Here is a 12,234-nt window from a genome sequence, read left to right on the forward strand (position 1 = left end):
CGTCAATAACAGTTGTTCTCCCTTTCATTCCTTAACAAATTAAAAATATATGGCTTATCTAGGTACATACTACTCATGATGTGAAACACGATGCAAGTATATTATCACAACCCAGTAGTAGTCCAGAAGAAGATGTTTCTGTTTAGATAAAGCCTTTTACTGCACAAGACAACTTTTTTGAACCTTTGGAGATCACTCCAGTAGAAAGATTACTGTCAACGGTTGGGCATGTACTGTATTTGAACTCTCATCACTGACTTACTGTATATACCGCTCACACATAGCAAAACATTTACATGAACAGTCAGCATGCCAATTGATCCTTTTTTAAGTTAATATTGTACACTGCATAATGGCCACATTTGCTACTTCAAAGCTCTAGAGTTCTGGTTTTGAATCATAGCCCAGTGATTATATTTGTGGACTTTGAACATCCACCACATGTCTGCATGAATTCAGTGGTCTATAATGGATGGAATGCATTTGGTCTTGTGAAGTTGAATCACATATGATACTTTTCAGTCATCAGACATTTCTAAATATTTTTTTTCATTTCTAAATTTCTAAATTTTCAGCTGACCCAGGGTCTTCAATATTCCTACTGTACAAAGCAAATCTTAACTGTTTTATTAAAAAATCTTTAAATAAACACAAAGCTAGGTTTTAATTCTGCCTGAAGCGTTCCACTCATTCATTAAGTATTTATTTATTTCATTGTCTCTTTTTGCTCATTGAAGGATGTTGTTTTCCTACAACTCTGGTGCTTCTTAAATTCTATTTAACTGATTTTTTTTTTATTAGACTAGCACTAGAAAAACAGTTCGCTGTTTGTGACAAGAAAATCTTCCTATGATTGAGCAAATTGTTGAAAAAAATTTTCAGACCCCATACATTAAGCCAGAAACCATAATCTTAAGAAAAGTGAGGTTTGAATAAGAGTGATCTTTCATTATAGGACAAAAGTAATAATTGAGGAGAGTGCTTAATTGTAAACCTGAAAGTTTCAACAACAAGTTTTTCCTTTATTTTTAAAATTTAGATTGTTTAACTCCTTCACTCTTAAATATGACTGTGTCTGACAAGTCTCCAAATGACCCTTGTGCAGTGACAGGACACCAATGTGAAGGTGTTGTAATATGAAACAAAACATGAAACGCGGTATGACATCAATCCAAAAGTTACAGAAAAAAACTGTAAATAAAATCTATTTTTTACAAAATGTAACGTGGAAACACTTTCACTTAAGAACACAAAACATAAGACCCCCACCTTGTTCATTTTTTAAAATTTGTCCCTAGTCACTTTTTCTAGCATCTATCTATTATATGGCTGTGTGCCAGTTTGCATCTAAATGATTGGTGTGGTTTATTTTTAAACACATTATACAGTATATATTTATTTTTAGTTATGCTGCAGGAGATTTGATTACTCAATAAAAACTCACACTGATATTTGGCGTACATAGAAACTCCAGACATACACTGACCAGACAGCAGGTACTCAGGGCTATGAGGCGATAGCCACTGTACAAGATGGCTGCCTACAATACTGTGCATCAAGCACTGGCAGACCTACATTTTTGAATTGTTATTGCAGGGTCGCAACCTACAAGAAGGTCTGGGTAACTAGGGGTAACTTCAGTGGGATTGTTCCTCAACAGATCACCACAGTTTTTTTTAATTTAATTTAACCCCCTTCTTATACATTCAACGATCAAAATTTTTAAGCAATATGGACTAAAGTCACTTCTGGGCCCCCTCCAGAATTAGGGCCCCTGAAGCTAAAGCTTCATTAGTTTCACAGTAGATCCACCAATAATATCAAGTATAAGAATCACAAGCATTCCATGCAAATGGTGACCCCTAAGGGTGCAAGGACATATACTTACTCTACTATCAGCCATATCAGAGAAGTGACAAAACCGGAGAACCCGTGACTCTAGCTCAGAGAATAGGAAACACAGATACCTGTAGTTTTAATTAGTCATACTGACTTGGAGTGACATCACCACAAACACCATATAATATTGACAAATTTGTAAGCATACTGTACCTTCATCCTCATAGTCTGCTTATCAACCAGTTGCTGAATATTAAGGTTTTCTTTTTTTTGAGCTTCATTTGCAATTATTTGTTGTTCTGCAATTTCTGTCATTTCTGATCTCAGTTGTTGTAATGCTTTACTTAGCTCCTTAACAATAAAAAGTAAACATCAGAAAAAGATATGGAACCTTTTTTCTTTTTCTTTTGATTGAAAACCTACCTTACCTTTTGCTGTTTTTCTTTAACAGCTAACTGACTTTTAAGCCTTTCCACCAAAGACTGAAATGAAATAGGGGGTGTCCTGGCATTTATTTCTTTTTGTGCCTCCAGTTCATCTTTTAAATAGCGCATCTCTTTGTCGACCTTTGAGAGTAAATTACGAAGTTCTGTTGCTGCTTCTTTCAGTTTTGTTACTTCATTCCTATGACTTATTTCAAGCCTAAATACAAATAAAATGTTTACATGTCCATATTAGGTAACATAGAGAATAAAGAAAATCATTAAAAGAATTGGAAACATTATTCAGATAATCTACAACCTTTGTAACACACCCGCTGTTACTGTATGTTACAGAGTAGCCCAGGTTTTCAGAATTGTACTACTTCCAAAGGAATTTATTAAAAATAAATATCTTAAAATGTTAATTTGTTGATTAAAAAAAATAAATCTGAAATTGTTTTTATGCATACAAATAACACACACACATACAATGCCACATTTAGTTTACTCAGTATTTTACCTAAAAGGGATATTTCAAATTTTCCAATAAAATTTTTTGTTCAGCATAACATTTAGCAAAGCTGGTCCCTTCATGTCAAAGGCTTTGAAAAATGTTGCCTGTTAAAAGTACACTGATTAGCAAATAAAGTAGTTCTGTTTAATTAAATAATTTTAAGTAAAAGGTCTGATATTGACTTTGCTTTAAAAAATACATGTGCCATTCCTTTAGTCAGGGTCTCAAATGAATTATTCAGTCTAAGTGACATTTGGTATGATTATTAGCAATCAATATGCTGGAAGCTAAGATTCCCCTTGTAGATTTTGCTTTACTGAGATAAATACATACAGCACTGATATGTACAGTTTATTTAAGTATTGCCAGGGCATCAAAATTGCCAATTTATTGCTTTAGGTAGAGAAAGATCATTTTGGACACATCATAAAGTATAAGGAGAAAGTTATTTTCAATGATGAAGTTTAAATATTACCAAAAAGTGATAAGCTTCTGGTTTTCCTGACCTGTGAAAGGTCTTACTCTAACACTCATCAACGATATTTATAACTTTTGCTTCTAATATTCCTGCAGTGGGCTGGCACCCTGCCCGGGGTTTGTTTCCTGCCTTGCGCTCTGTGTTGGCTGGGATTGGCTCCAACAGACCCCCGTGACCCTGTAGTTAGGATATAGCAGGTTGGATAATGGATGGATGGATGGATGGCTTCTAATATTCCAAATGTAATTATCCCCTTGTTAATAGGACCATTTCAGATCTCAGTTTAAATAGGCGCTATCAAATGAATAAGGCACCTATAAACTAACGGTACAGTAAAGCTTACATATATTCTGAGAAAAAGTAGATGTAACACTATTGGGCTAATGTAGAGGAGCTCACAAACAACACTTACATATTAACAAGGTCTTATAATTTTAAAATAATGCTAGGTCAGTGTTTCCCAAACTCGGTCCTGGGGACCCACTGTGGCTGTAGGTTTTTGTTCCAACCATCTTCTGTTTTTAATTGGACTATTTAATTGGATATTATAATAAAAAAATCCTTGGACAAGACTTTTTAGCCTGGGACAAGACGTGACTTTTTCAGAGAGATACTTTCACATCCCGCGAGACAAGACTTTATGCTAAGAGATTTAACCACACCCAGGGTCGGAAATAAAAGTCAAAGAGTACATGACAAAGTAGAACGTTGTAAAGAATTCAATAATGTTGGCTTCTGAGAGATACTTTCACAGCCCACGAGACGAGACTTTGTGCCAAGAGATTTAACCACGCCCGGGGTCGGAAATAAAAGACAAAGAGTAGATGACAAAGTAGAACGTCGTAAAGAATTCAAAAACATTGGCGCGATACACATGCAGAGCAGGTTAGAGATAATGAAAGTACTAAAATTCAAAAGTCTCAAAAAAATGATAGTAAAGATTGAATTAGCACAAACAAATGGAAATTATTACTCAGTGAAATAACAGAACCACGAAAAGAGATCGAATATATGGACATAGGTGATATGACAGAAGTATGTAGATATTGTTCGGCTTTAAACTTTAAGTCAGAGACTTGTAGATCATCTAATTCATGTTGCCATCAAAGAAAAGTAGTGATTCTTCCCAATGAAGAGGTGTATCCACGAAAATTAAAAGATTTGTTGTTTGGTGAAAGTGAAATTCACATAAGTGAGTGGCAGAGACGCAAAGTGGTTGGGAGGGTTGGCAAGCAAAGCGAGCAAGGGGCAAAGCCCCCATGTATATATATATATCAGTGGCGGACCGTCAGGGCCTGCAAGGCCTTCTCTGCTGGCCTAAAAAAATATCTGAATCACAAACTGATGTTAATTATATTTTGTCCATGAATACTTATTAAATAATTCCAAATAGTCTGTCCGCTTCCTTTCATAGCTTTTCTGATGGTTGTGCTGCTTCCAGACATGTATTTTCGTATTAAAACATTTAACCAATCACATTTCAGCCATCATTTGTTGCCAGGCAGGGTCAAAGACAAAGAAGTCTGCCCGGGAGGCCTTCACAATCCGTTCTGCAGGCCCTCTAACACAAAATAAATGTCGATTAAACTGTTGCTTCAACCAATCAGATTTTGAGTTGGTTTCACTAGGGCCCTCTAGCAGGCGTACGGCAACGTCACCGTATTCAGACCCGTTGATTGGATATGATGGTGTAATATAAAAATCTGAATGAGAGCATCATGAGGCAGCTGTACACATTGGTATGTTTGGCGGTGAGCATTCCCGTGTCCACTGCTTCTGTCGAGCGGACATTTTCAGCCCTAAAGCGAATTAAAACTTATGCCAGAAATACGGCAGGGCAGGTTCGTCTTTCAGCATTAGCTTCGATGGCGATAGAAAGGGACTTCGTGATGGAACTGAAGCGCACGGATAATCTGTACGACAGAGTAATTGAACTGTTTTTGAGGAAAGAGAGGAGGATGGATTTTGTTTACAAATAATCCGAAATTTTGTTGAGTAAAATGTTGCGATTTTCCTAAATAATATTGCAAGTTTATGAGTTATTATTGATGTTTTTTGTGTGTGTCGCGGGCTGTAGCTGCAGTAGAAAGGAACTTGTTCACCCCTGGTTTGTCTATTCAATAAAGGCATTTATTGTGGCTACAGGAGTTATCTATCTGCGATGCAATGGCTCTTTATACTGTATTTCTGCATATTAAGATGGTTTTTATAACCATAAATTAGTTTTTGAGGGGCGGGTTGATTCAGACGGAGCACTACTGGGTTTCCTCCGGGCGCTCTGGTTTCCTCCCACAGTCCAAAGACATGCAGGTTAGGTGGATTGGCGATTCTAAATTGGCCCTAGTGTGTGCTTGGTGTGTGGGTGTGTTTGTGTGTGTCCTGCGGTGGGTTGGCACCCTGCCCAGGATTGGTTCCCTGCCTTGTGCCCTGTGTTGGCTGGGATTGGCTCCAGCAGACCCCCGTGACCCTGTGTTCGGATTCAGCGGGTTGGAAAATGGATGGATGGAAAATGTACCAAGGTGTTATATGGGAATAATGTACTTTTTTTTTTTTTTTTAACAATATTTTCATCTTGATTTTCATTCTACTTTTCTACGTGTTCTAATGAGTCCATTATTTACTAATTAGTGGGTCTGACACTAAAGTAGTTGTTCAGTGTTGTTTGCCTGAGTGTCTGCTCTGCTCATTTTTAATTGTCATTAATAAGATACAATGAAGGGGCAAACTGCACAGAGAAAGGACAAAATATAATGAAATCAACAAAAGAGAGTTAATCATTTAAATCTATAGAAAAGCAGAAATATTTCTAAATGTCTTATTAATGTAAAAATCATGCTGCTATGCTTTTCTGAATGTAGAATAAGAGAAAACAATTTGAGGTAATTAAATGAGCTCAGTGTTATCAGGTGTTGTCAGTGATTAGGAATCTGGTTGGAACAAAAACCTGCAGCCACAGGTGGTCCCCAGGACCGAGTTTGGGAAGCACTGTGCTAAGTAATATGAAGAGGAAAATTATTAGGCTGTTAAAACTGCTATATTACTAAAATACATTTTCTTTATAATGCTGCAGCAAGGCTCATCACTAGAACCCTCTAGTTCATAAATCTGATCAGCTTCTATTTGATTATAGAGCTGATTTTAAAATACTCCTTTTGAGTATTAGTGGAACCTGTAGTGGCCTGGTAATGAAGTTGTACCGATGTTACGTCTACAGACTACACCATCATGCATATTATAATTTTTATTTCTTTGAACATTCTTTTTAATAATGTTTGGATGTTTTTATTTATGCAATTAAGGCCATTTATGCAAAAGTAAGTCAAATTTGCACTAGATTGTAGATAAAATGCATGCACTTTACAGATGTCATGTATGCATTATTTATGTTTTTTATTGTTATTACAGATTATATATTATTAGTTGCTTGTTTTTATTTTATTAGTGCTTTGGTGATTTGGGCATTTTGTCTCCATTGTATGTGTGTTGGTTTCACGGGTGCCATCATTTGGGAGCTTCAGGTAGGTAGTCTGCTGTACAATGCAGGCAGTGTGGTGTAGTGGTTAAGGCTTTGGACTTCAAATCACACTGCTGACACTGTGTGACCATCAGCAAGTCACGTGACATGTCTGTGCTCCAATTGGAAAACCAAAAGAAATGTAAACAATTGTATCATAAATTATGCAAGTCGCCTTGGATAAAGGCATCAGTCAAAGAAGGAAATGTAAACATTGCTATGTATGTGATTGTCTGCACAACGTGACGTCATCATAGACATTCTATAAAAGATTGCTGTGATCACCACACAGTTTCTACACTTTGTGAAAACCTAGTGAAGGCTTCAGCAGAGAATTGTGCCAAAGCAACTAATAAATTAATGTGTGGAATCTGGTTTTGACTGTCCTTTGATTTCATGTTTCAAGTAGTCTTTTGAATTTTGGTGAGTAATCCTAATATGTTGTGTAACCATCTGCTGCAATGAGGTGACCATTTGTCTGTCCCTCAAGAAGGACCAAGATCTCTGCCATGTTTTCTTTTAAAATTGTCCAAGGGAGCTTGCATGGAAACTTTTAAAAATGAACTAAAAATGAAAGAACCTCACAGAAACTAGTGTTGTGAATTGCATAAAACAGTACTCACAACAATATAAAAGTTAAAAAGCAGAGTACAGAGATGTCCAGCTCCAGGCCTGGAGGGCCACACTGGCTGCAGCTTTTCATTCTAACCATTTTCTTAATTAGTGACCACTTTTTGCTGCTAATTAGCTACTTTTGCTTAAATTAGCAACCAAACACTAACAAGACACAAAAAAGCCGCAACCTGACCAGCTCACCTGTGTCCATCACACAATATCTGAAAATAAAGAAATGTGAAGGTCTCAGTAAGGTTGATCTCTCAGGTCTCTAAAACATTTTGTCGGTGTTCTTAGAAAATACAGAAAATCAATAGTTTTGGAAATGTTTGCTGTGGCAGAATGAAAGCAGCAACAAGCCATGGAATTAAATAAGGAGTTTAATTAGCAGAAAGAATCGGCTTCTCATTAATTGTTTGGAATGAAATTTGTTGTAGTTTGAATCCCCAGTTTAGCTGGTCATCTGTTAGCTTACTTCTCATTTCTGTTTTGCTGCCATTTAATAAAGAAAAGAATCAATTCAGAGGACTGAATCCTTAAAAACAGGGCTATTAAAATGAAGGGAAAAGAAGTTAATTAGCAGTGAAAACTAGTTAGGAAAAGGGTTAGAATGAAATCCTGCATGCACTGCTGCCCACCAGAATTGGAGTTGGACATCCCTGGAGTATAATAAAGAAGTAAAAGAACATTTAGCACCATAGTAAGTTTATCCTTTTGTGCATTGTTCGCAGTTACAGAAATATACCTCACTTCGATCTGATGCTGTTCCTGATTCTAGTGGAAATATGAAATAAGAGAAAATGTATTCACTTACCCCCTATTCAATATTATAACTTTATATACTGTACGTGACAATATTAAATCCACTGTTAGAATATTAAAGATAATTACAAATTAGTCAGTTTTGGGATTATGACCCAAATGATCAAAAAAGATAAGTTGTGTTGCATTTGTATAGTGGGTAGGGAATAAATTTAAAATATTATTTGAAGGGTTGAGAATGGGCACCGCTAATGAAGTCACAAACTCAATGCAACTTCCAACAATTATTATCACTAAGCAGTATCTGCGTTACTCTTAGACATTTTACAAAATTAATTAATGCCTCAAAAACTTTTAAAGAATGTATGGATTTTTAAAAATGGCAATGCCAAAATAATTACTTGGATTTTTGTTTCTCATGCTCTTTTATTTTTTCAAAAGTGATTTGCTTTTGCTTATCCAGTTCTGCTGTTGTTCTTTTTAGCTTTTCTGCAAGTACAGAAAGTGAATTCTCCTGCTCCGCTAAAGTTAGCTCCATCTCTGCAAATCGAGCCAAATTTCTGGATGTGGGAAGTGAAAGGGTTCGTGTCTTTATTAATTCCTTTAGAGATAAAAGCAGAACAAAATTACTATATGATTTAGTTAAAAGTTTAACATTATTTTTAAAAGATCTCCAATTATCAAAGTCATTTTAAAAACACAAGTATTCAAATGAACTCAGTAATTTTTTCCATTCATATCAGGGATGTAAGCTTTCGCCTTATAATAATAGTACTTGACTATCTAAAATAATACTGGGATAAATAAGCGATTTTATAAAGTAGCACTTAATAACAATTCAAACCATTGCCGATTGCTTAAGCATGTGGAGAGAAGAGTCCGACTGCAAATTCAGTTTCTGAAGTAAAAGTGAAAGCTCTTCTGAATGCTTCTTTGCAATGTCTTCTTGCTCCTGCAACCAGAAAACATGTAACTAACAAGTTGCTGTTGAAAACACACGAAGAAAAGAAAAATAAAATGTAATTAGCTGGGATGTGGATTTAGAAAAAAAAATGAAAGTGATGGAGAATCAAAACAAACCAAATACTCACCCACAGTAAATAAGTCTACAACCCAGATATTCTAATGTCATATTTAAACTTTTACAGTCCAGCAGATTCCATCCATCCACCTGTCCATTATCCAACCCACAATATCCTAACTACAGGGTCACGGGGGTCTGCTGGAGCCAATCCCAGCCTACACAGGGCACAAGGCAGGAAACAAACCCCGGGCAGGGCGCCAGCCCACTGCAGGGCACACACACACCCGGGACAATTTAGAATTGCCAGTGCACCTAACCTGCATGTCTTTGGACTGTGGAAGGAAACCGGAGGAAACCCACGTAGAAACAGGGAGAACATGCAAACTCCATGCAGGGAGGACCCGGGAAGCAAACCCGGGTCTCCTAACTGCGAGGCAGCAGCGCTACCCACTGCATCACCATGCTGGCCAGTCCAGCAGATTAAAATGTAAAATACATTTCAACAATTGCATTTAGGGACTGTAAGCAGATAATGACAATGCTTTTACGTTCATTGATATGTTTTAGGATGTTAACTTACTAGGTTGGTTAACCTGTTTGGCATTAACCCTGAGCATGACTTAGAATTCTTTGCATGAGTCACATTCGGGGTGATGCATCCACTTTTTGTTTTTAAGCCTGAAAAATACTTGGGACAGAATTCTGCTTCCATCTAGTGGATGAAACAACATCATGCTGCAAAAAATATCTACTCCATTATTTCTGTTTCTATGCCCCTCTAAAGTAGCTCATTAATATTCTTGAGTGGGATGGCGCCTCCAACTAAAAACAAAAAGTCAAAAAAAAGGTCGTAAAGTTAGTTCTAGTGCAGTTTTGTACTGTTTTTATGTTCATATTTTGGTATTTATATTTTTCCATGACGCATAATGATATTTTTTCTTGTTGAAACAAATTTAACATTTTTGGCTTCTTTTTCATGAGGTAAAAGTAACGCTAAGGAGGCTACATAACCAAAGAATGAAATGAATGATATACAGTATTTGTAAAATGACCTGGCATGGTCAAGGAGGCCTTCTTGATATATCAATATGACATATACAGATCTAGAAGAAAAATGCTGAAAAATGCTTCAGCAGAATTAATACATATTCACAGACAGAGAACTCAGAATTTCTGTGTATGACAGCTTATTTCAGTAAAATGTTGTGTTCTGGGAAAGGAGACAATTAGTTAACTGCATCCTGTCACCAGCAAACCATACTGCCCATATTCTTTATTAGCTCAGAGAAATGCACTTAGCAATGAACCTTTTCAATAGCGAAAACTTGACAATAAGACGTAGAGTTTCACTGATATAAGTAAGGCAAAGCAACGTTTTGGAGGAGCAGACGTACTGCTTATTCATATTGCCAAGACTAATCCTTAATTGGCTGGTTTTAAACCCAAGGGTAACACTTGAAATTCTTTCAGGTAGAGATAGGCCTTAATGCAAGTTTGTAATTTTAGATCTAGTTTAGCTACTGGCAAGAAAAGATGCAATGTTAACATATAGTGTCTATTCTGTTTGCTCAATAGACTTTTAAAAAGAATCCATTTGAATATGTATAATATGTTTTTTTATTTCCCCTCATAGGCTTAAGGCCATTTTTTAAACCATTTTTGAACTCTTAACAAAATTAAGAATTGATTGCTTGGAGTAATTATTGTCTTTGTAATGTATACAACTAAGGTATGTTTTAACAGTAGAAACTTTAAAAAAAAGAAGCATGCAATTAACAAGGGTACAGCCGTTTCTGTATGTCTACAGTGGGTGCACTGGCAGGTTAAGTGACCTCCACTGACTTTCCTGCGTGACTACAAGTTTTACAATTACACCTTTATGTTTAAAGCTTCATCCTGTAACCTCTAGTCTGGACTACTAGATACCATCTTACTGTATATATAAACGTCTACACATGGAAGTGTGTGCATCTGTCTGGCCTGGAATTGGGATGTGGAGTCGGGGTAAGGGCTCCACCTCCAAGGAAACAGAAAGTCGATTTGCCGCTAATACACAAGCGAGGCGAGCACATCGGCAAAATTGTACCTCTTTTAATTTTCCTCCCGCCTCTAATACAGAAGCTAGGATAGCACATCAGCAGAACAAAACCTCAGAAGAAAGATAAAGTCGCTTAGCCACTAATGCACAAGCGATGCGAGTATGTTGACAAAATGAAACATCGTAGGAGAGATTCTCAGAGTATCCATCCATTATCTGACCCGCTATATCCTAACTACAGGGTCATGGGGGTCTGCTGGAGCCAATTGCAGCCAACACAGGGCGCAAGGCAGGAAACAAACCTCAGGCAGGGCACCAGCCCATCGCAGGGCGCATACACACACACACACACACACACATACACACCAAGCAGACACTAGGGACAATTTAGAATTGCCAATGCTCCTAACCTGCATGTCTTTGGACTGTGGGAGGAAACTGGAATACCCGGAGAAAACCCACACAGACATGGGGAGAACATGCAAACTCCACCCAGGGAGGACCCAGGAAGCGAACCCGGGTCTCCTAACTGCGAGCCAGCAGCACTACCACTGCGCCACCGTGCTGCCCATGCTCAGAGTAGTTCCTTTCAATTACCTGACATCTCTACATTTCAATTTTTTTTTCTGACGATTTCAATAGTTACTTTTTACACCACGGGCTTACACAGCTAGTAATTATATAAAATCTACATGTTCCAGAAACCACACCAAAATATATGAGGGTGATCAAAATGTGTTGAGCTAGTGTTAGGATTTCCAGTAAAAGTAAAGATAAAAATGAGCAAACAGGCCTCAAAATACTCAATAAATGGACCGGTACATCATTAGCCAAATGCAGGAACAGACCTCACCACAAGCAGCCTGGCTCTAAAATCACTCTTTTCTGGCAATTTTCTTCTGGTCACCTCCATTATTTTTCTAAGTTTATCTCACTGATATTCTTTGAAGTTGTTTCAGTTTAATTCTTGCTTACATCGATGACCTGTTCCTATCTTGTCTTGTCTTGTCAGACTGGTGGCCTGCAGA

General features: G+C 37.1%; 3 protein-coding genes across 3 annotated transcripts in view; 1 reads left to right on the top strand and 2 right to left on the bottom strand.

Annotated features, from left to right (window-relative positions):
* The window catches only part of LOC127528970 (centrosomal protein of 290 kDa-like), a 40,795-nt gene extending 32,113 nt beyond the window's left edge, over positions 1-8,682 (bottom strand). Inside the window, exons 1-3 of the mRNA XM_051930978.1 lie at positions 8,546-8,682; positions 2,268-2,481; positions 2,053-2,190 (exon numbers count right to left, since the gene is read on the bottom strand). Of these exons, the coding sequence (XP_051786938.1) occupies positions 2,053-2,190; positions 2,268-2,481; positions 8,546-8,682 (489 nt within the window). The remainder of the gene's footprint in view (positions 1-2,052; positions 2,191-2,267; positions 2,482-8,545) is intronic.
* LOC127526080 (uncharacterized) overlaps positions 1-12,234 on the top strand; it is a 135,020-nt gene that overhangs the window by 103,070 nt on the left and 19,716 nt on the right. The window lies entirely within an intron of this gene.
* The window catches only part of LOC114661842 (centrosomal protein of 290 kDa-like), a 101,796-nt gene continuing 98,544 nt past the window's right edge, over positions 8,983-12,234 (bottom strand). The window contains exon 29 of the mRNA XM_051931034.1: positions 8,983-9,096. Within this exon, the coding sequence (XP_051786994.1) occupies positions 8,983-9,096 (114 nt within the window). The remainder of the gene's footprint in view (positions 9,097-12,234) is intronic.

This window comes from Erpetoichthys calabaricus, chromosome 1 (assembly GCF_900747795.2).
Source record: "Erpetoichthys calabaricus chromosome 1, fErpCal1.3, whole genome shotgun sequence".
NCBI classification, from domain to species: domain Eukaryota; kingdom Metazoa; phylum Chordata; class Cladistia; order Polypteriformes; family Polypteridae; genus Erpetoichthys; species Erpetoichthys calabaricus.